This window comes from Globicephala melas, chromosome 9, assembly GCF_963455315.2.
Source record: "Globicephala melas chromosome 9, mGloMel1.2, whole genome shotgun sequence".
NCBI lineage: Eukaryota > Metazoa > Chordata > Mammalia > Artiodactyla > Delphinidae > Globicephala > Globicephala melas.
The window spans coordinates 45,539,817-45,559,080 of NC_083322.1; the positions used below are offsets into that span (position 1 = coordinate 45,539,817).

General features: G+C 46.7%; 1 protein-coding gene across 4 annotated transcripts in view; it reads left to right on the forward strand.

The window, feature by feature from the left end:
- NOD1 (nucleotide binding oligomerization domain containing 1) overlaps window positions 1-19,264 on the forward strand; it is a 100,104-nt gene that overhangs the window by 39,516 nt on the left and 41,324 nt on the right. For 3 of the 4 annotated variants that reach the window (XM_060305466.1, XM_030857455.2, XM_060305467.1), the window contains exons 2-4: window positions 11,983-12,290; window positions 13,378-13,552; window positions 15,903-17,727. In XM_060305466.1, the coding sequence (XP_060161449.1) occupies window positions 12,090-12,290; window positions 13,378-13,552; window positions 15,903-17,727 (2,201 nt within the window). In that variant the 5' untranslated portion in view covers window positions 11,983-12,089. Of the gene's footprint in view, window positions 1-11,982; window positions 12,291-12,330; window positions 12,707-13,377; window positions 13,553-15,902; window positions 17,728-19,264 lie in introns of those variants that run through there. The other variant, XM_030857457.3, reaches the window with a different exon arrangement.

The window sequence follows — 19,264 nt, forward strand, 5'->3', positions numbered from 1 at the left end:
CTTGTTGCAGAGCACAGGCTCTAGGTGCGCAGGCTTCAGTAGTTATGGCACATGGGCTCAGTAGTTGTGGCTTATGGGCTCTAGAGCTCAGGCTCAGTAGTTGTGGCACATGGGCTTAGTTACTCTGTGGCATGTGGGATCTTCCTGGACCATGGCTCGAACCCGTGTCCCCTGCATTGGCAGGCAGATTCTTAACCACTGCGCCACCAGGGAAGCCCCAACCATGGTATATCTGTATGTTTGTATCATCTTCAGTCTTTTCAATCAGTGTCCTATGGTTTTCCGAGTACAGGTCTTTTACCTCCTTAGGTAGGTTTATTCCTAGGTATTTTATTCTTTTTCATGCAGTGCTAAATGGGATTGTTTCCTTAACTTCTCTTTCTGGTAGTTTGTTGTTAGTGTATAGAAATGCAACAGATTTCTGTATTTTAATTTTGTATTCTGCAACTTTACTGAGTTCATTGATGAGCTCTAGTAGTTTTTTGGTGGCATCTTTAGGATTCTCTATGTATAGTCATATCATCTGCAAGCAGTGACAGTTTTACTTCTTCTTTCCCAATTTGGATTCCTTTTATTTCTTGTCTCATTGCTGTCGCTAGGACTTCAATACTATGTTGGATAAAAGTGGCAGGAGTTGGTATCCTTGTCTTCTTCCTAACCTTAGTGTAAATGCTTTCAGATTCTCACCACTGAGTATGATGTTAGCTGTGGACTTGTCATATATGGCCTTTATTATGTGGAAGTATGTTCCCTCTGCCCTCTTTCTGGAGAGTTTTTATTGTAAACGATTTGAATTTTGTCAAAAGCTTTTTCTGAATCTGTTGAGATGATCATATGGTTTTTATTCTTCAATTTGTTAATATGGTATAACACATTGATTGATTTTGCAGATATTGAAAAATCCTTGCATCCCTGGGATAAATTCCACTTGATCATGGTGTATGATTTTTTTTAAAGAGTTGTTGGATTTGGTTTGTTAATATTTTGTTGAGGATTTTTGTGTCTATGTTAATCGGTGATATTGGCCTGTAACTTTCTTTTGTGTGATATCTTTGTCTGGTTTTGCTATCAGGGTGATGCTGGCCTTGTAGAGTGAGTTCAGAAGCATTCCTTCCTTTGTAATATTTTGGAATAGTTTGAGTATAGGTGTTAACTTTTCTTTAAATGCTTGGTACAATTCACCTGTGAAGCCATCTGGTCCTGGACTTTTGTTTGTTGGGAGTTTTTTTTTTTTAAGTTACTGATTCAATTTCATTACTGGCAATTGGTCTGTTCATATTTTCTATTCCTGGTTCAGTCTTGGGAGATGGTACATTTCTAGGAATTTGTCCATTTTTTCTAGATTATCCATTTTATTGGCATATAGTTGTTCTCAGTATTCCCTTATGATCCTTTGTATCTCTGTTGTGTTGGTTGTAATTTCTTTTTCATTTCTGATTGTATTGATTTGGCCTCTCTCTCTCTGTCTTTTTTGATGAGTCTGGCTAAAGGTTTATTAGTTTATCTTTTCAAAGAGCCAGCTCTAAGTTTCATTGATCTTTTCTGTTCTTTTAGTCTCTATTTCACTTATTTCTGCACTAACCTTTATGATTTCTTTCCTTCTACTAACTTCAGATTTTGTTTGTTCTTTTTCTTTCTTTCTTTTTTTTTTATTTTTTTTATTTTTTTGCGGTACGTGGTCCTCTCACTGTTGTGGCCTCTCCCGTTGCGGAGCACAGGCTCCGGATGTGCAGGCTCAGCGGCCATGGCTCATGGGCCCAGCCTCTCCGCGGCATGTGGGATCTTCCCGGACTGAGGCACGAACCCGCGTCCCCTGCATCGGCAGGCGGACTCTCAACCACTGCGCCACCAGGGAAGCCCTGTTTGTTCTTTTTTTAGCTCCCTGAGGTATAAGGTTAGGTTTTTTATTTGAGATTTTTCTTGTTTCCTGAGGTAAGCTTGTATTGCTATAAACTTCTCTCTTAGTACTGTTTTTGCTGTGTCCCATAGATTTTGGATCATTGTGTTTTTGTTTTCATTTGTCTCCAGGTATTTTGGATTTCCTCTTTGATTTCTTTGGTGATCCATTTGTTGTGTAGTAGCATATTGTTTAGCCTCCAAGTGTTTGTGTTTTTTGCAGTTGATTTCTAGTCTCATAGCATTGTGGTGGGAAAAGATGCTTGATGATTTCAGTCTTCTTAAATTTACTGAAGTCTGTTTTGTGGCCTCACATGTGATCTGTCCTGGAGAATGTTCCCTGTGTACTTGAAAAGTATGTATTCTTCTGCTTTTGGATGGAATGCCCTATATATATCTATTAAGTCCACCTGGTTTAATATGTCATTTGATGCCAGTGTTTTCTTATTGGTTTTCTGTCTGGATGACCTGTCCATTGATGTAAGTGGGGTGTTAAAAGTCCCCTACTATTATTGTGCTATTCTCAGTTTCTCCCTTTATGTCTTTTTTTTTTTTTTTTTGCGGTACGCGGGCCTCTCACTGTTGTGGCCTCTCCCGTTGCGGAGCACAGGCTCCGGCCGCTCTGCGGCATGTGGGATCTTCCCGGAGCGCGGCACGAACCCGTGTCCCCTGCATCGGCAGGCGGACTCTCAACCACTGCGCCACCAGGGAAGCCCTCCCTTTATGTCTTTTAATATTTGCTTTATGTGTTTATGTGCTCCTATGTTGGGTGTATATATATTTACAATTGTTATATTTTTTGGATTGATTCCTTGATCATTAGGTAATGTCCTTCTTTGTCTCTTATAACAGTTTTTATTTTAAAGTCTATTTTGTCCGATATAAGTATTGCTACCTTGGCTTTCTTTTGCTTTCCATTTGCATGGAATACCTTTTTCCATCCCCTCACTTTCATCCTGTGTGTGTCTCTAGATTTGAAGTGAGTGTCTTGTAGGCAGCATATATAGGGGTCTTTTTTTGTTTCCATTCAGCCACTCTATGTCTTGATTGGAGCATTTGTTCCATTTACATTTAAAGTAATTATTGATATTGTGTTCTTATTGCCACTTTGTTAATTGGGGATTGTATTTTAGGTCATTTTGTTCATTTCTTCTTTTGTTCTCTTGTGATTTGAAGACTATCTTTAGTATTATGTTTGGATTCCTTTTTCTTTTTTGTGTGTGTATCTAATTTAGATTTTTGTTTTGTGGTTACTGTGAGGTTTATATATAGCAATCTATCTATCTATCTATCTATATATATATGTGATTGTTTTAAGTTGCTGATCTCTTAACAAATGCGTTTTAACAACTCTGTGTTTGTACTCTCCTCCCCTCATGGTTAGTGTTTTGGATATCATGTTTTACATTTAATTGTTCTGTGTATCCCTTAACTGCTTATGGTTGATATAAGTAATTTTACTACTTTTGTCTTTTAACCTTCCTACTAGTTTTGTGTGTGGATGATTTCCTACTTTTACTATATGTTTGTCTTGTTTTTTTCTTTAATAGATCTTTATTGGAGTATAATTGCTTCACAATACTGTGTTAGTTTCTGTTTGCACAACAAAGCGAATCAGCCATATCCCCTCCCTCTTGAGCCTCCCTCCCATCCTCCCTATCCCGCCCCCTAGGTCATCACAAAGCACTGAGCCGATCTCCCTGTGCTGTGCTGCTGCTTCCCACCAGCCAACTGTTTTACATTCAGTACTGTATATATCATCAGTGCTACTCTCACTTCGCCCCAGCTTCGCCCTCCCACCCCATATCCTCAAGTCCATTCTCTATGTCTACCTCTATTCCTGCCCTGCAACTAGGTTCAACAGTACCATTTTTTTTAGATTCCATATATATGCGTTAGCATATGGTATTTGTTTCTCTCTTTCTGACTTACTTCACTCTGTATGACAGACTCTAGGTCCATCCACCTCACTACAAATAACTCAGTTTCATTCCTTTTTATGGCTGAGTGATATTCCATTGTATACATGTGCCACATCTTCTTTCTCCATTCATCTGTCGATGGACATTTAGGTTGCTTCCATGTCCTGGCTACTGTAAATAGTGCTGCAGTGAACATTGTGGTACATGTCTCTTTTTGAATTACGGTTTTCTCAGGGTATATGCCCAGTAGTGGGATTGCTGGGTCGTATGGTAGTTCTATTCTTAGTTTTTTAAGGAACCTCCATACTGTTCTCCATAGTGGCTGTATCAATTTACATTCCCACCAACAGTGCAGGAGGGTTCCCTTTTCTCCACACCCTCTCCAGCATTTATTGTTTCTAGATTTTTTGATAATGGCCATTCTGACCGGTGTGAGGTGATACCTCATTGTAGTTTTGATTTGCATTTCTCTAATAATTAGTGATGTTGAGCATCTTTTCATGTATATGTTGGTCTTTACTGATGAGATTTTTTTTCCTTTCATGATTTTCATGTTGCTAATTGTGTGTCCTTCTCATTTTTGCTCAGGGCAGTGCCTTTAACATTTCTTGTAAAGCTGGGTTGGAGGTGCTGAACTCTTTTAAAAGCTTTTGCTTGTCTGTAAAGCTTTTGATCTCTCCATGAAATCTGAGTGAGAGTCTTTCTGGGTAGAGTACTCTTGGTTGTAGGTTTTTCCGTTTCATCACTTTATATTGTGCAACTCTCTTCTGCCCTGCAGAGTTACTGCTGAAAAATCAGCTGATAGCCTTATGGGAGTTCCCTTGTACATAACATGTTGCTTTTCCATTGCTGCTTTTAATATTCTTTCATTATCTTTAATTTTTGCCATTTTAATTACAGTGCGTGTTGGTGTATTCCCCTTTGAGTTGATCCTGTTTGGGACTCTCTGTACCTCCTGGACATGGATGTATGTTTCCTTTCCTAGGTTAGGGAAGTTTTCAATTAGTATGCCTTCAATTATGTTCTCAGCCCCTTTCTCTCTCCCTTCTCCTTCTGGGACCCCTGTAATGCAAATATGGTGTGTTTGATATTTTCCCAGAGGTCTCTTAAACGGTCCTCATTTTTTTTCATGCTTTTTTCTTTTTTCTGTCCAGCATCAGTGATTTCCTCTACTGTCTTCCAGCTCGCCGATCCATTCCTCTGTATCATTTAGTCTATTGTTGGTTCTTCTAGTGTATTTTTTATTTGTTACTGTATTCTTCATGTCTGTTTGGTTCTTTAGATTTTCTATCTCCTTGTTAAAAGCTTCTGACTCCTCATTCTGTGCATCCATTCTTCCGAGTTCTTTGATCATCTTTATGATCGTTACCTTGAACTCATTCTCAGGCAGATTGCCTGTGTCCACTTCACTTAGTTCTTTTTCTGGGGTTTTATCTTGATTCTTCATTTGGAACATGTTATTCTGCCGCCTCATTTTGCCTAAGTGGCTGTTTTTTTTTTTTTTTTTTTATGTGTCTGGTAGGTTGGTTATATTTCCCAGCCTTGAAGAATAAGCCTTTTGTAGACAACCTGTGTGTCTCAGGATACTTCCCTTTCATCACCAGAGCTGTTTGCTCTAGGGCTTCCCCCATGAGGGCTGCGTGGGTCTTTCTGTTGTGGTGGGCTGACTATGTGGACAGTCTGGTAAGCTTGGTTGGCCCTTGGTCTGTTCGGTTGCCAGTTCCTGCCTTGTGCAGAGGCTGTTGGCTGCTGGTTCGTGGGACTGGGTCATGAGGTGACTTACTGCAGAACTCCAGGGGACTATACTAGTGCTGGGTTACTGGTGGGTTGAGTCAGGGTCCAGGAGACCCTGGGGGCTGTTGCTCACCCACTGGTGGGCGAAGCTAGGTCCTGGGGCTAGTACTGGCCTACTGGTAGGCAGAGCTGGGTCTTGGGGTCTGGCTGCAGAGCCCAAGGCTCCCAGAGCACGTGTCAGACCACTGGTGGGTGGGACCAGTTCCTGACACAATTGGCTGCAGGACCTGAGGTGTCTGGGAGCTTGTGTTGGCCTGCTAGTGGGCGGGTCCTGGGCACAACTGGTCCGAGGGCAGGGTCTGGGTAGCTAGTGATTGGGGAGGTCTGCAGGCTGCAGGACTGTGGTTTTCTTGCAACTGCTGTCTGCCCCCTGGTGGGTGGAGCTGGTCGGGGGGGCTAGAGCAGGCTCACTGGTGGGTGAGGCTGGTGCCCTGGGGATTCTGGTGCTGGTTCCTGACCACTGCTGGGTGGAGCTGGGCCCCAGGGACTCCGGCTGGAGGGTCCTGGTGGTCTTGGTTCTAGTGCCTGTGTACTGGTGTGTGGAGCCGGGTCCTGGCTCCTCTGGTGGGCAGGGCTGTGTCCAGAGGCAGTTGTGGATCAAAGGGTCTTAAAGCAGCCTCTCTGTTGGTGGGTGGGGATGTGTCCATGCCCTGTTAGTTGCTTGGCCTGAGGTGTCCCAGCACTGGTGCCCCAAGTGGGGCTGGGGCCTGGGGTTAATAAGCTAGAGGGAGGATTCCAAAATGGTGCTTTGCCGGCACCAGTGTCCACATGGTAGAAAGAGCTCCCCAAAATGGCTTTTGCCAGTGTCTGTGTCCCCAGGGTGAGCTGCAGTTGCCTCCTGCCTCTCCAGGAGACTCGCTAGGAATAGCAGGTAGGTTTGACCCAGCCTCAGGTCAAATTACTGCTTCTGCCCTGGGTTCCAGAGGATGTGAGATTTTATATGTCCTTTCAGTGTGAAGTCTCTATTTCCCCCAGTCCTCTTGGACTCTCAGAAGTAAGCCCCACTGAACTTCAAAGCCAAATGTTCTGGGGGCTCATCTTCCTGGTGCAGGAGCCCTGGGCTGGGAGCCTGACATGCGGCTCGGACCTCTCACTCCTTTGGGAGAACCTGTGCGGTCAAAATTATTCTGCTGTTTGTGGATTGCCCAGCCAGGGATGTGGGACTTGACTATATGGCAGCTCTGCCCCTCCTACCTGCCTCTCTATGCTTCCTTTTTTATATCTTTAGTTGTATAAGAAATTTTCTGGCAGGTTCCAGTCATTTTCATCAATGGTTCTGCAAATAGTTGTGGTTTTGGTGTTCCATAGGAGGAAGTGAGCTCAGGGCCTTTCTAGTCTGCCATCTTGCACAGTCTCCCTTGTTTAAATGTTAATTCTACATATGTTTTAGACCCCACAAGATAATAATGTTTTGTTCAGTCAATATACATTTATATTTACGCGCATATTAAAACTTTCTGTTGCTCTCATTTTGTTTTAGTTTGGTATCATTTTTCTTCTACCTAGAAGAATCTTCAGTACTTATTTTAGTGCAGCTATGCTGGCCACAATGTCTCTCAGTTTTTGTTTACCTGGAAATGTATTCTGCCTTTACATAATACTTCAGTGAAGTTTTTTTTTCCATACAGTAACATTCAGAGATTTTCTGTGTACAAGTTGATGACTTTTGACAAATCATATGTGTGTGTGTATGCATAATATACATACATACACATATGTTGTATATGCACACACCACACATACACATGTGATGTGCATATATACACATATTTATGCAGTGATACATATATTCACATGTGACATATATGTATGTATAATATATATACACATGTATGTATTTTATATATATATATGTGTGATACTGCAAGATAAAGAACATTTCTACCACCCCAGCAATATGCAGTCAATTTCTCCTTTGCTCCTGTCCCCCTACCCAGGAAACCACTGCTCTGATCTAGATCAGATTTCTAGAATCATATGAATGGAATCATATACTACATGGTTTTTTGAGTCTTCTTTCTCTCAGCATAACATCTTTGATACTCATTCATGTCATATTAGTATTTCATTCATATTTATTTTAAAATTTATTTTAAATTATTTTTGGCTGCGTTGGGTCTTCGTTGCTGTGTGTGGGCTTTCTCTAGTTGCGGCGAGTGGGGGCTACTCTTCCTTGCGGCACGTGGGCTTCTCACTGCGGTGGCTTCTCTTGTTGTGGAGCACGGGCTCTAGGCACACGGGCTTCAGTAGTTGTGGCACGTGGGCTCAGTAGTTGTGGCTTGCAGGCTCTAGAGCACAGGCTCAGTAGTTGTCGTGCATGGCCTTAGTTGCTCTGTGGCATGTGGGATCTTCCCGGATCAGGGCTTGAACCTGTGTCCCCTGGTTAAGTGGATTCTTAACCACTGTGCCACCAGGAAGTCCCTCACATTTACTTTTGAATAGCACTCTACCGTATGAATGTACCCCAACCTGCTGATCCACCCACCTGTAGTTGCCCTCTGTGGGAACAACAAGCTACCTTATCAGAGCTGGCAGTGGAAGCCCCTTGTTTAAAAAAAAAAAATTGTCCGAACCTCTGAACCTTTTCAGAAGGCAGAGTTCTAGAATGAGAAGTTACTAAATCGAAACTTTTCACAGGCTCTTGATAAATACGTCAAATGGCTTTCTGGAAGTTTTCCATCCGTTTACATTCCTGGTATGAAAGTTCCTGTCTCACCGTGCGATCAATAGCATTTTTGTATCTTATTTTCTGATATTTTCAAGCATGCAAAATTGAATCTAATCACTGAAAGGAATTTCCCTTCATTCTAAACCACTAGGTCCTATACTTATTTTCTTCCTGAATTTACAGAATTATCAGTGACCTTACTTCTTTAACCCCCATCTCACTTGACTTTCTGAGAAACTAATCTGAAAAGCCAATTCAGAGTCGTTTCTGGCATCAGTATTTCTGGGAACCAGATGCCCATGAACTGAGTTTCTCTGCAGTGTTCCATGATGTTGAGTTGGTCTCTGCCCTTGGATTCTGTTTACCGGGACAGGATCAGCTCTCTTTGTTTCCTTTCCCATCGTCCATGCCTTGTTAAGTTCCTGCTGAATTGAGCAAACTCTGCAAATCTGATTAAATCTCAAACCAGAGCTCTGGATGTTGCAAAACGACAGCCTCCTTGCCAACTGGCTGACATGTAATTCATTGCTTTGGTTAGGTGGCCATAAATAAGTGGATTTTCCTTAAGTTTCTGCCTTTGATGGTAAGAGGTAGTGATGTCTGTGGGTGATACTACGGGGAAGGGCTGGGAAGACACGTCACTAGTTTTGTGGGAATCACAGGCTTGGAAGAGGCAGAAGCCAGGAGTGAAATGGGACCCACAGTGAGGATGGATGAGGGTTGGGAGTGGAGGAGTGAGGGGCATTGCGTAACACCCATTCCAAGCCTTGGTAAGAATGGAGCCAAGGATGAAAAAACCCTGAATCACCAAGGGGGAAGGCAATTCCCTTTCCAGCTCTCTCAGATTTACCATGATCTCAAAGAGAAAGTCTCAATCTTGTGCTACTATGTCTTTAATACCTCTCAAATGCTTCTAAGAGAAAACAGGCCTCAGACCAAGAACCTTTCAACACTGTTGAGCTGGAGTACAATAGCATGATTTTATTTCTAGCGAATTTATTTTTGTATTACTTTCTATTTATTGCAAATGATTTTTTTGTTTACAATGGTAATATAAATTTTCCTTTAAAATTAGTCTGAGTTGTAAAGTCAAGTCAATTTAAAGCAAAAAGTTAAGCAAATAACTTTGCTTATGGGACTCAATTATGGCCAAGAAAAGTGACTATGGTGCCTGAATGACTGAGATTTCAAAAACACTGTCCCAAAGGAAGAAGATAAAGAGAGTACTCTGAGATCCTACAGTTGTGGATTTAAAAAATTATTCTTTCTCTAATTTCATTCATTCATTCATTTATTTGCTCACCATTCAGCACAAGTGTTTTTTTTTAATATAAATTTATTTATTTATTTATTTTTGGCTGTGTTGGGTCTTCGTTGCTGTGCGTGGGCTTTCTCTAGTTGCCGCGGGCGGGGGGGGGCTACTCTTTGTTGCGGTGCGCGGGCTTCTCATCGCGTTGGCTTCTCTTGTTGCGGAGCACGGGCTCTAGGCACGTGGGCTTCAGTAGTTGTGGCTCGCAGGCTCAGTAGTTGTGGCACACAGGCTTAGTTGCTCCCCGGCATGTGGGATCTTCCCGGACCAGGGCTCGAACCCATGTCCCTTGCATTGGCAGGCAGATTCTTAACCACTGTGCCACCAGGGAAGCCCTAAGAGTGTTTTCAAAGAAAGCTTTCTCTCTTATTTTTCTTTTTGACTTTTCAGATTCCAGAAAGAAATTGGAAATTGAAGATTTAAGGAGAGAATGTTGTTTTAAAATATTCTCACTTTCTTCAAAGAACACATGACAAAAACTTAAAAAGGTATTACTAACCAGTAATTTAAATGTACATTTAACATTATCAACTGGTATCCCGTAAGGGAACTAATTTTCTAAAGCTATGGATCCTTAAGTGGGTCATAGAATTGACGACAATAGAAAAAGCTGAATTAGAGTCAAATCAATCAGCATACTTTTAGTGCAATAGTAGCTAATCACTCATTTTCATCCCTTTAAATTCCATTTGGTAAGAATCTCTTGCCTTTGTGTTGTTTATTTTTTTTAATTTATTTATTTTTGGCTGCGTTGGGTCTTCGTTGCTGCACGCAGGCTTTTCTCTAGTTGTGGCGAGCAGGGGCTACTATTCGTTGTGGTGCGCGGGCTTCTCGTTACGGTGGTTTCTCCTGTTGTGGAGCATGGACTCTAGGCGTTCGGGCTTCAGTAGTTGTGGCACACGGGCTCAGTAGTTGCGGCACGTGGGCCCTGGAGCACGTAGGCTTTAGTAGTTGTGGTGCATGGGCTCAGTAGTTGTGGCTTGCAGGCTCTAGAGCGCGGGCTCAGTAGTTGTGGTGCATGGGCTTAGTTGCTCCGCAGCATGTGGGATCTTCCCAGACCAGGGCTCAAACCCATGTCTCCTGCGTTGGCAGGCGGATTCTTAACCACCGCGCCACCAGGGAAGTCCCTTTCTGTTGTTTAGAATGTTAGAATGTACTGTCTTTTGCTCAATCAGTCAGGTTATGAAAGGAAGGTTACTGTGTGGGGTCCCACTGAGAATCTGTATAAGGCTTGCATTTGGCAACTTGATAGGTAAAAGAAGAAAAAATGCGGGTGTGTCAAAGATCAGAGACTAGTATGTGACTTTGTGGAAAAAATGTGAGAACCACTAGACCTGAATGTTAACATATGTGGGCTCATGAAACATACATGTTTAGAGGTCTATGAATTTTTTTTTTTGAGTTCTACAAAAAACATTTAAAACTCTCTCTCCAGAGTGTGTGCATTTTAGACAAAGGACTAAGTGGCCAGTTCAAGGCCTTTCTACTTCCAAGCGTGTGATCCATTTATATCCACAGGATGACTGGAGAATTAAGTGGCTGAGAGATCTTACTCTAAAAGAAAGAAATCAGTGCAGTTCTGGGGTAGTGCAGATAAACTCAAGGTATTTTTTTAATACCCAAATAAAAGAGCTTGGGCCCCTGTCCCTACCGAGGCAGGAAGTTCAGCACATGCATGAGGTTTTCAGGGATTTCCAGGGAGACGTTGTCTCCTGGTCATCCATTCCTTGGAATTGTCACCTCTCCCTCTCACCTTTCTTCTGTCCCGCTTCACTCCATAATGGCCATTGCTGCTCCTTCATTCCCTAAGGTGCTTGTATGTCGCCAACTTGGCTGGAGATATAAGGAGAGCTGGGGCAGGGGTGTGGGGAGAGCTACAGCACAACCCAGCACAGGCAGTAATGACTGACACATCACTGTTCCCAGGTTCGTGGGCTGTGGCTACCACAGGAGACTTCATGCCGGCTCGCGCTCTCCTCGGGCCGTTTTGTGCTCAGACCCTCTCTCCCACCAACCTCATAGCTCCTCTGCTCCCAATTCTGGGTGCTGTCCCCTCATAGGGCACGTGGAAACTTCCAATTCCAGTTACCTAATTTGGAAAATACACCTTTGCACCCCATCCCAATCTAGGACTGAGGCACACTAAAAAAATAATACTAATTAAGAAGTTTTGTTAAACAATAGTGTTGTCTACCTCTGGTCATCTACCCTAGGGGTGTAACCCACAAGCAGGAGCAATTAAATTATGATTTTTACTTTATTGCGTCTCAGATCAAATATCGTAAGTATGACTCCTTCCTGTTCTATATAGAGAAATTCCAGGACCGGAGAAAAAGGGGGAGGGATCTTTCCCATGGCTTTGGTTTTGTTGGTGACTTCCTCTGTCTCTTCAGGGTTTGCACTGAGAGGCTGTGGCCGTGGATCCTGATTGCCCTTCTGCCAGGAAGGCACATGTAGCCAAAAATGAATTTGGGAAAAGCAGCCACTTGCTCCTGTAACCATGGAAAAGCAGGGCCGCAGTGAGATGGAAATAATCCGGTCAGAGTCGCACTCCTACATCAAATTGTTGAAGGTCAACCGGGAGCATCTGGTCACTCACGTCCGCAACACTCAGTGTCTGCTGGACAACTTGCTGCAGAATGAGTACTTCTCCGCCGAAGACGTGGAGATCGTGTGTGCCTGCCCCACGCAGCCCGACAAGGTGCCGGTGACAGGGATGCCAGCCTTGGTGGCCAGACGGGGCTTCTCCCCATTGACCTGGGTGAAGAGCTTTGGGAGTGCGGTACATTGGGTGGAATTTCCTGTCGGGGCTTATCTACCGCACAGAAAGGCTTGAGTTACCAGCTCATTCCACAGTTACGTATTTCACTTCTGTGTTCCTGAAACACAGCAAACTCTTCTGACCTCTCCATTCTCCTTGCTGTGCGTATTGGTTCTCAAACAACTTGTTTTCCAGTTCACTTTAAATGAGTGAATTCTTTAAAAAGAAAACGAGCAGGAAACACTAGCAGTGCTGCCCAGTCCGTGCCCTTCAACTCTGGAGAGCTGCTCACAGCTGGGAACGGCTCTGAGAATTCCTCTGGTTGAGGAATGGCTGCATCCCAGCCTGGGTCCACGGTAAAGAATCTTCCACACTCCACTGTGGGAAGTCTTCACAGCCCTTAGTTTCACTTTAGCTTTGTGTCATCTTCTGAAAAAGGGAATGGCAAGAGGAAAACCTCCTTCTTGGGGAGAGGAGTGACAGAACTCATTTGTAACATGATCCTGTTGGGCTTAGGAGAGACCAGAAGGGTTTCTGGGAAAAGCACAGTAGAACACTGTTGTGGTTTTTTTCCCCTGAATTTTTAGTAAGACAAAAAGCTTTTGTAAGGTACACCTTACACGGGGGTCTGCTGTCCCCTGGCTGTGTAGTCCAGCACCCATCTCATTATGCCTAACGGGTGACTTTCTCCCCCTCAGCACTCATTCCCAGAGAGCAAAAGTGTTAGCTTAAGAGGGCAAAGGAGGGAAAGGGAAATTCCAGGGGGGCGCTCGGCTCTAGCTGTGAGTCTGACCTTTCTATTTTTAGGCTCCTGGAAGCCTCTGGTTTCCTAGAGCTGTGCAGTTTGTTTCTTGCTTAGGCGGTCCATTTTACAGATCCTGGGCATTTGGCGTGTAGCATCTCATACCAGCTGGGTGGACGGTCAAGCTCGAGGCTGTAGTAAGAGCTCAAAGCCCCGCGTGGGAGCCTCTCCAGGGGGCAGACACCCCTAGTGCCGGCTCACACCTTACTGCTTGTGCCGCACTAGGTCCGCAGAATTCTGGACCTGGTGCAGAGCAAGGGCGAGGAGGTGTCCGAGTTCTTCCTCTATGTGCTACAGCGACTCACAGACGCTTACGTGGACCTCAGGCCTTGGCTGTCGGAGATCAGCTTCTCCCCTTCCCAGCTCATTCAGAGCAAAGCTGTGGTCAACACCGATCCAGGTATGAGTCAGCCCCCGGGGAGACCGCAGCCACCAAGCAAGCAAGGCCCCCGGGGCTTGGAAATGCTATCTGTGTGGGTCCAGCAGGGGATAAAGGCGGGGTCCGCCTTGACCAGCCCTGCCTTCCACCTCAGGCAGCAGGCTTGGCTGCTGTGTTCCTTTTAGAAAGGAGAGCTGGTCCCTGTCACCCTAGTGCAGCCAAGGGAACTGTGATTGAACTGACCACAGATAGCTGGTCTGATTTATGTAGGGAGCCATGGAAGTGTAGGAATGACCTCTGTTCTGACCTCTTTCTGACTTCCTTTTCTGACCTATCTAGACATTTTAGTGGTTGTACCAATTCAAGTTTGCATTTCTTTCCTTCTTGAAGATCTTTCCAAATTTGATTCCAGGCAAAGAATTCTTCTATCACCCCTGACTGCCAGTCCTTATTTCCAAAGCACCATGGGCCCCTTTTAGTTAAATGATTAGTTCAGCAGGTATTTATGATGTACTCGGCATGTGCCAGGGCGGGGTGAGCTGGATGCCAGGGGTACAACAGGGAGCAGACCCAGCTATGGTTCCTGCCCTCAGGGACCTCAGAGGTTAGTGCAGGAGACTGGCAGTAAATAATGACACGGATGTGTAGTTGCAAATGGTGATAAGGACAACAGCAGTTCAAGGTGCTGAGAGAGCACAACGTTGGGACCACAGTCTGGTCTGGGGACCGGGGAATCATCTTTCCGTGCCTGTGGTCTCTCCACTTCCAGACAGTTGTTGGCAACATACCAGCACTGAGCTTCCAAACTCTGAGTTTTAAAGAATCCAGTTTGACCTTGAAAACAGAAACAAAGGACAGTGTCCCAGAGTGTCAGGTGTGTATTTAGGGGAAACCAGACCAAGAGACAGAGTGTCAGGGACAAGCTCTTGCTTCTGCAGTTACCAGCCGGCCACTGCTAGCTTCTTACTGTTACTTGCCCCTGCCCACCTCACTTTGTTACCTTCCCCAAGATAAGAGGAAAATATTCCTGTGATGAAGAGTTCTTGCAGAAGACTTCTCCACTGGCTCCTTTACCCAGCTCCTGTAACAGCTTTGAAAGTATAATTCACTCTACAAGAAGCCAGATGTGAAAGACGACATATTGTATGAATCCATTGATATCAATGTCCAGAAAAGGCAAATTTATAGAAACGGGAAGCAGGTCAGCAGTTTCCTAGGGCCAGGGGTGGGGCAGAGATCGTCTGCAAATGCACTTACGATGGAGAGTGTACCCCTGGATTTTAGTGATGTTTGCGTTAACTCTGTAAACTTACTAAAATCATTGACAACAATACCTGCTGTAAAATAGGTGAATTTATAGTCTGTAAATTTTCCGTTACCAAAACTAAAAAAATAGAACTCACTTCACAAATTTTAAGCTGACAACCAAGTGGGACTAAGTTGATGGGAAAGGGTTGTAGATGAATCTGGAAATGTGCAAAGTGTGTCCAATTTTTGTTAATTGAATTATCATTAAGACCCAAAAACGATTTAAAGGAATTTTGGAACACCCTTTTTTTGTCTGGAGTAAGCTCATTTTGTAGCTCGTTTCTGTTGAGAGCATGGCACGTACGTCAGCATGTTACCCCATGTCAGCATATTAACCCATGTACTTCCCCGTGGGCAAGCCCAGGGCTCCCCCTGCGGCACGTGCTGAGCGTCCGTGATCCCCAGGCCTCAGCTTTGGGACCAGGGCCTCTGCGCCCTGTGTAGTGTAAGAAGGCCGGTTTTCACTTTAGTTTGCTCACTCAGTTACGGTGAAGCACAGCCCCTTTTTAGTCCATATCAACGTCAACTGTTGTATCTCATCGCAACAAGTTTCGGCATTAGGTTGTATGAGACTGTTGTTTTAAGAACAGTGTCATAAGCACAAGAAAGGTTAGGGCAATTTCTTCCTCAACGATACAAGTTTCAGTGGGGACTGGCTTGCGCTGTTTGAGCAGGACCCTGGGGTTGGGCTGGGGCAGCAGGGCCACGTGGTCTGGCCGTCACATTTGAGGGGGCTTCAGTTTTTAGCTGGAGTTCAGTGACGACTTGCGCAGAGGAGTAGGGAGCCTGTCTCTGACACTGATCCCAGTTGGATTCTGTCCCCGCTGGCCGGCCAAATCTGAGGTCAGACAGAGGGGTGGAGGCCCAAGGGCCCGCAGATTCTGGAGCGCCGGCTCTTCGTACTTGAGGAGTGCTCGCACTTAGCCTGAGCGTCCAGGCTGCGGGTTTGTTTTCCTGTGTGCTTGCTCCTCCGCCTGAGACCTCCCTATCTGGTGCACTTTCCACCTGTGTCTCTCTCTCCCCACCTACTTCCACCTCTCACCTGGCGCCACTCTCCCTGCAGTGAGCAGATACAGCCAGAAGCTGCGACAGCAACTGGGCCGCGACTCCAAGTTCGTCCTGTGCTACGCCCAGAAGGAGGAGCTGCTGCTGGAGGAGATGTACACGGACACTGTCGTGGAGCTGGTCGACTTCGGCAACGAGAGCCTGGGCAGCCTGGGCAGCCTGGCCTGCCTCCTGGACCCCTCCACGGGGGTCCTCAACGAGCAGGGCGAGACCATCTTCATCTTTGGCGACGCGGGCGTGGGCAAGTCCATGCTGCTGCAGCGGCTGCAGAGCCTCTGGGCCGCGGGCCAGCTGGACGCTGAGCTCAGGTTCTTCTTCCACTTCCGCTGCCGCACCTTCAGCTGCTTCAAGGAGAGCGCCTCGCTGTGCCTGCAGGACCTGCTCTTCAAGCACTACTGCTACCCGGAGCAGGACCCCGAGGAGGTGTTCGCCTTCCTGCTGCGCTTCCCGCACACGGCCCTCTTCACCTTCGACGGCCTGGACGAGCTTCACTCGGACTTCGACCTGAGCGGCGAGCCCGACACCTCCTCCCCCTGGGAGCCCGCCCACCCCCTGGTCCTGCTGGCCAACCTGCTCAGCGGGAAGCTGCTCAAGGGGGCGCACAAGTTGCTCACGGCCCGCACGGGCGTCGAGATCCCGCGGCATCTCCTCTGGAAGAAGGTGCTCCTGCGCGGCTTCTCCCCCAGCCACCTGCGCGCCTACGCTGGGAGGATGTTCCCCGAGCGTGCCGTGCGCCAGCGCCTGCTGGATCAGCTGGAAGCCAACGCCAACCTCTTCAGCCTGTGCGCCGTGCCCCTCTTCTGCTGGATCATCTTCCGGTGCTTCCAGCACTTCTACGACACCTTCGACGGCCTCCTGCAGCTGCCCGACCGCGCGGTGACGCTGACCGACGTCTTCCTGCTGGTCACCGAGGTCCACCTGAACAGGACGCAGCCCACCAGCCTGGTGCAGCGGAACACGCGGAGCCAGACGGAGACCTTCCGCGCCGGCCGGGGCACCCTGCACTCACTGGGCCAGGTGGCTCACCGGGGCATGGAGAAGAGCTTCTTCGTCTTCAGCCAGGAGGAGGTGCAGGCGTCCGAGGTGCAGGAGGGGGACCTGCAGCTGGGTTTCCTGCGGGCCGTGCCGGAGCTGGGCCTCGAAGGGGACCAGCAGTCCTATGAGTTCTTCCACCTCACCCTCCAGGCCTTCTTTGCTGCCTTTTTTCTGGTGGTGGACGACAAGGTGGGCACTCGGGAGCTGCTCTGCTTCTTCCAGGAGTGGGCTCCTCACGGGGAGGCAGCAGCTGCGTCCTGCTATCCCCGCTTCCTACCCATCCAGTGCCTGAGGGGCCGCGGCCTGGCCGGGGAAGACCCCTTTAAGAACAAGGATCACTTTCATTTCACCAACCTCTTCCTGTGCGGGCTGCTATCCAAAGACAAACAGAAACTCCTGCGGCACCTGGTGCCTGCCGCCACCCTGCGGAGAAAGCGCAGGGCCCTGTGGGCTTACCTGTTCGCCAGCCTGCGCTCCCACCTGAAGCACCTGCCCCGAGTTCGGTCTGGGGGATTCAGCCAGGTGCAGGCCATGCCCACCTTCGTCTGGATGCTGCGCTGCATCTATGAGACGCAGAGCGAGAAGGTGGGGCAGCTGGCGGCCAGGGGCATCTGCGCCAACTACCTCAAGCTGACCTTCTGCAACGTCTGCTCGGCCGACTGCAGCACCCTCTCCTTCGTCCTGCACCACTTCCCCAAGCGCCTTGCGCTCGACCTGGACAACAACAATCTCAATGACTATGGTGTGCGGGAACTGCAGCCCTGCTTCAGCCGCCTCACCGTCATCAGGTGAGACCTCCAGGTTCCGGGAGCAGCTGGCGGGGCACCAGGGCTCAGGGGACACCAGGACTGGCACTGTGGAGCGGGATCTCCTGGATTATCCTGGAACTCATGGCCGGGGGTCTGGGAACATCCAGAGCTTCTCTGTCTCAGGGTGGCAGAGGGTAACGAGCAAAGCTCCGAAGTCAGGTGGACCTGGATGGGCCCCAGCTGGGTGTCCTTGAGCAAAAGCTGCTTAACCTCTTTGAGCTTCAGCGTCCTCATCTGGAAAAGAGATTCTCATATCCTAACAATTACAGTAATAACAATCAGCATTTATTGAGAATGGGTGAAGTGCATTAAAAATATTACCTGGTTTAATCCTTTTAACAACACTATCAGGTAGGTACTGTTATCATCTCCATTTTGGCAAACGAGGAAGTAGAGGCACAGAGAAGTTAAGTGGCTCAAGGTCACATAGGTGGGCCATGGTGGAGCCAGAATCATAAAGAACCATTTGAGATTCATGTGAGGCTCAGAGATAGCCCGTGAAATGTTTCTGGCACGTGAAAGCTTTATGGTGGCAGAAGCAGCAGACTTTGTGCTTATTAGCGTTAGTTAACTTCCACGAAAAAAGCGGGCAGCCCTGAGCTGCCAGGGGATCGCAGTAAAGAATGCTGACTCTTGATTCGCTTCCTGTTTGATGGTTTAGAGGAAAAAAAAGCCAGTTTAGAGGAAACCAGTTTAGAGGAAAAAAAAACCAGTCTCCTTTCTTCTATTAGCATTTTCTGTATTAAATACACCTTGTAAATCCCTACGGGGGTTTCGGTTCTCCACTACTTGGCTCATGCATTTCTCAAGAGCAGATGGGATTTGGAACCGATTCCAGGTACCTGTTACACAAGCGCCAGAGCATACATTGTGGGGGGATGGGTGGGATGTAGGGAGCCCAAACCTGCCCCGGCCTGGGCATTGGAAAGCCTGGAATCTATTCTCTGAGCTCTCAGCCAGCGACTCTGTAGCCTCAGGCAACCTCACACTCAGTGCCTCCCTGTGACCATTTCATAAGATGGAAGCTCTGCACCAGTATGGTGGTCCCCCGGTTTGCCTCCAAACCAGCACAAGAGAAGGCAGGAAGAAATGGGCAACCCTAAGGAAGCATTTTGAGCTCCCTGAGGGCATCAGTGAGGATTAGTTTTGGCTGTTAGAGAAAACTCACAATACTGGTGGCTTAGAGAAGTTACAGACTTACTTGTCTCTCATGCAAAAATCTAAAGGAGGGCAGTTCTGGGCTGCTGTGAGGTCTCAATGACCATCAAGAGCCCAGGCTCTCTCCTGCTTACTGCTCTGCTGTCCTCAGTACCTGACTACTATATCTTGGCCCAAAATGCCTGCTCACGCTCTAGCCATTCAGTTGACATTCTAGTCACCAGGAAGAAGGAAGGGCAAAGGACACACCCCATTCTTTTTTTTTAAATTAATTTTATTGCAGTACAGTTGATTTACAGTGTTGTGTTAATTTCTGCTGTGCAGCAAAGTGATTCAGTTATACATACATACACATTCT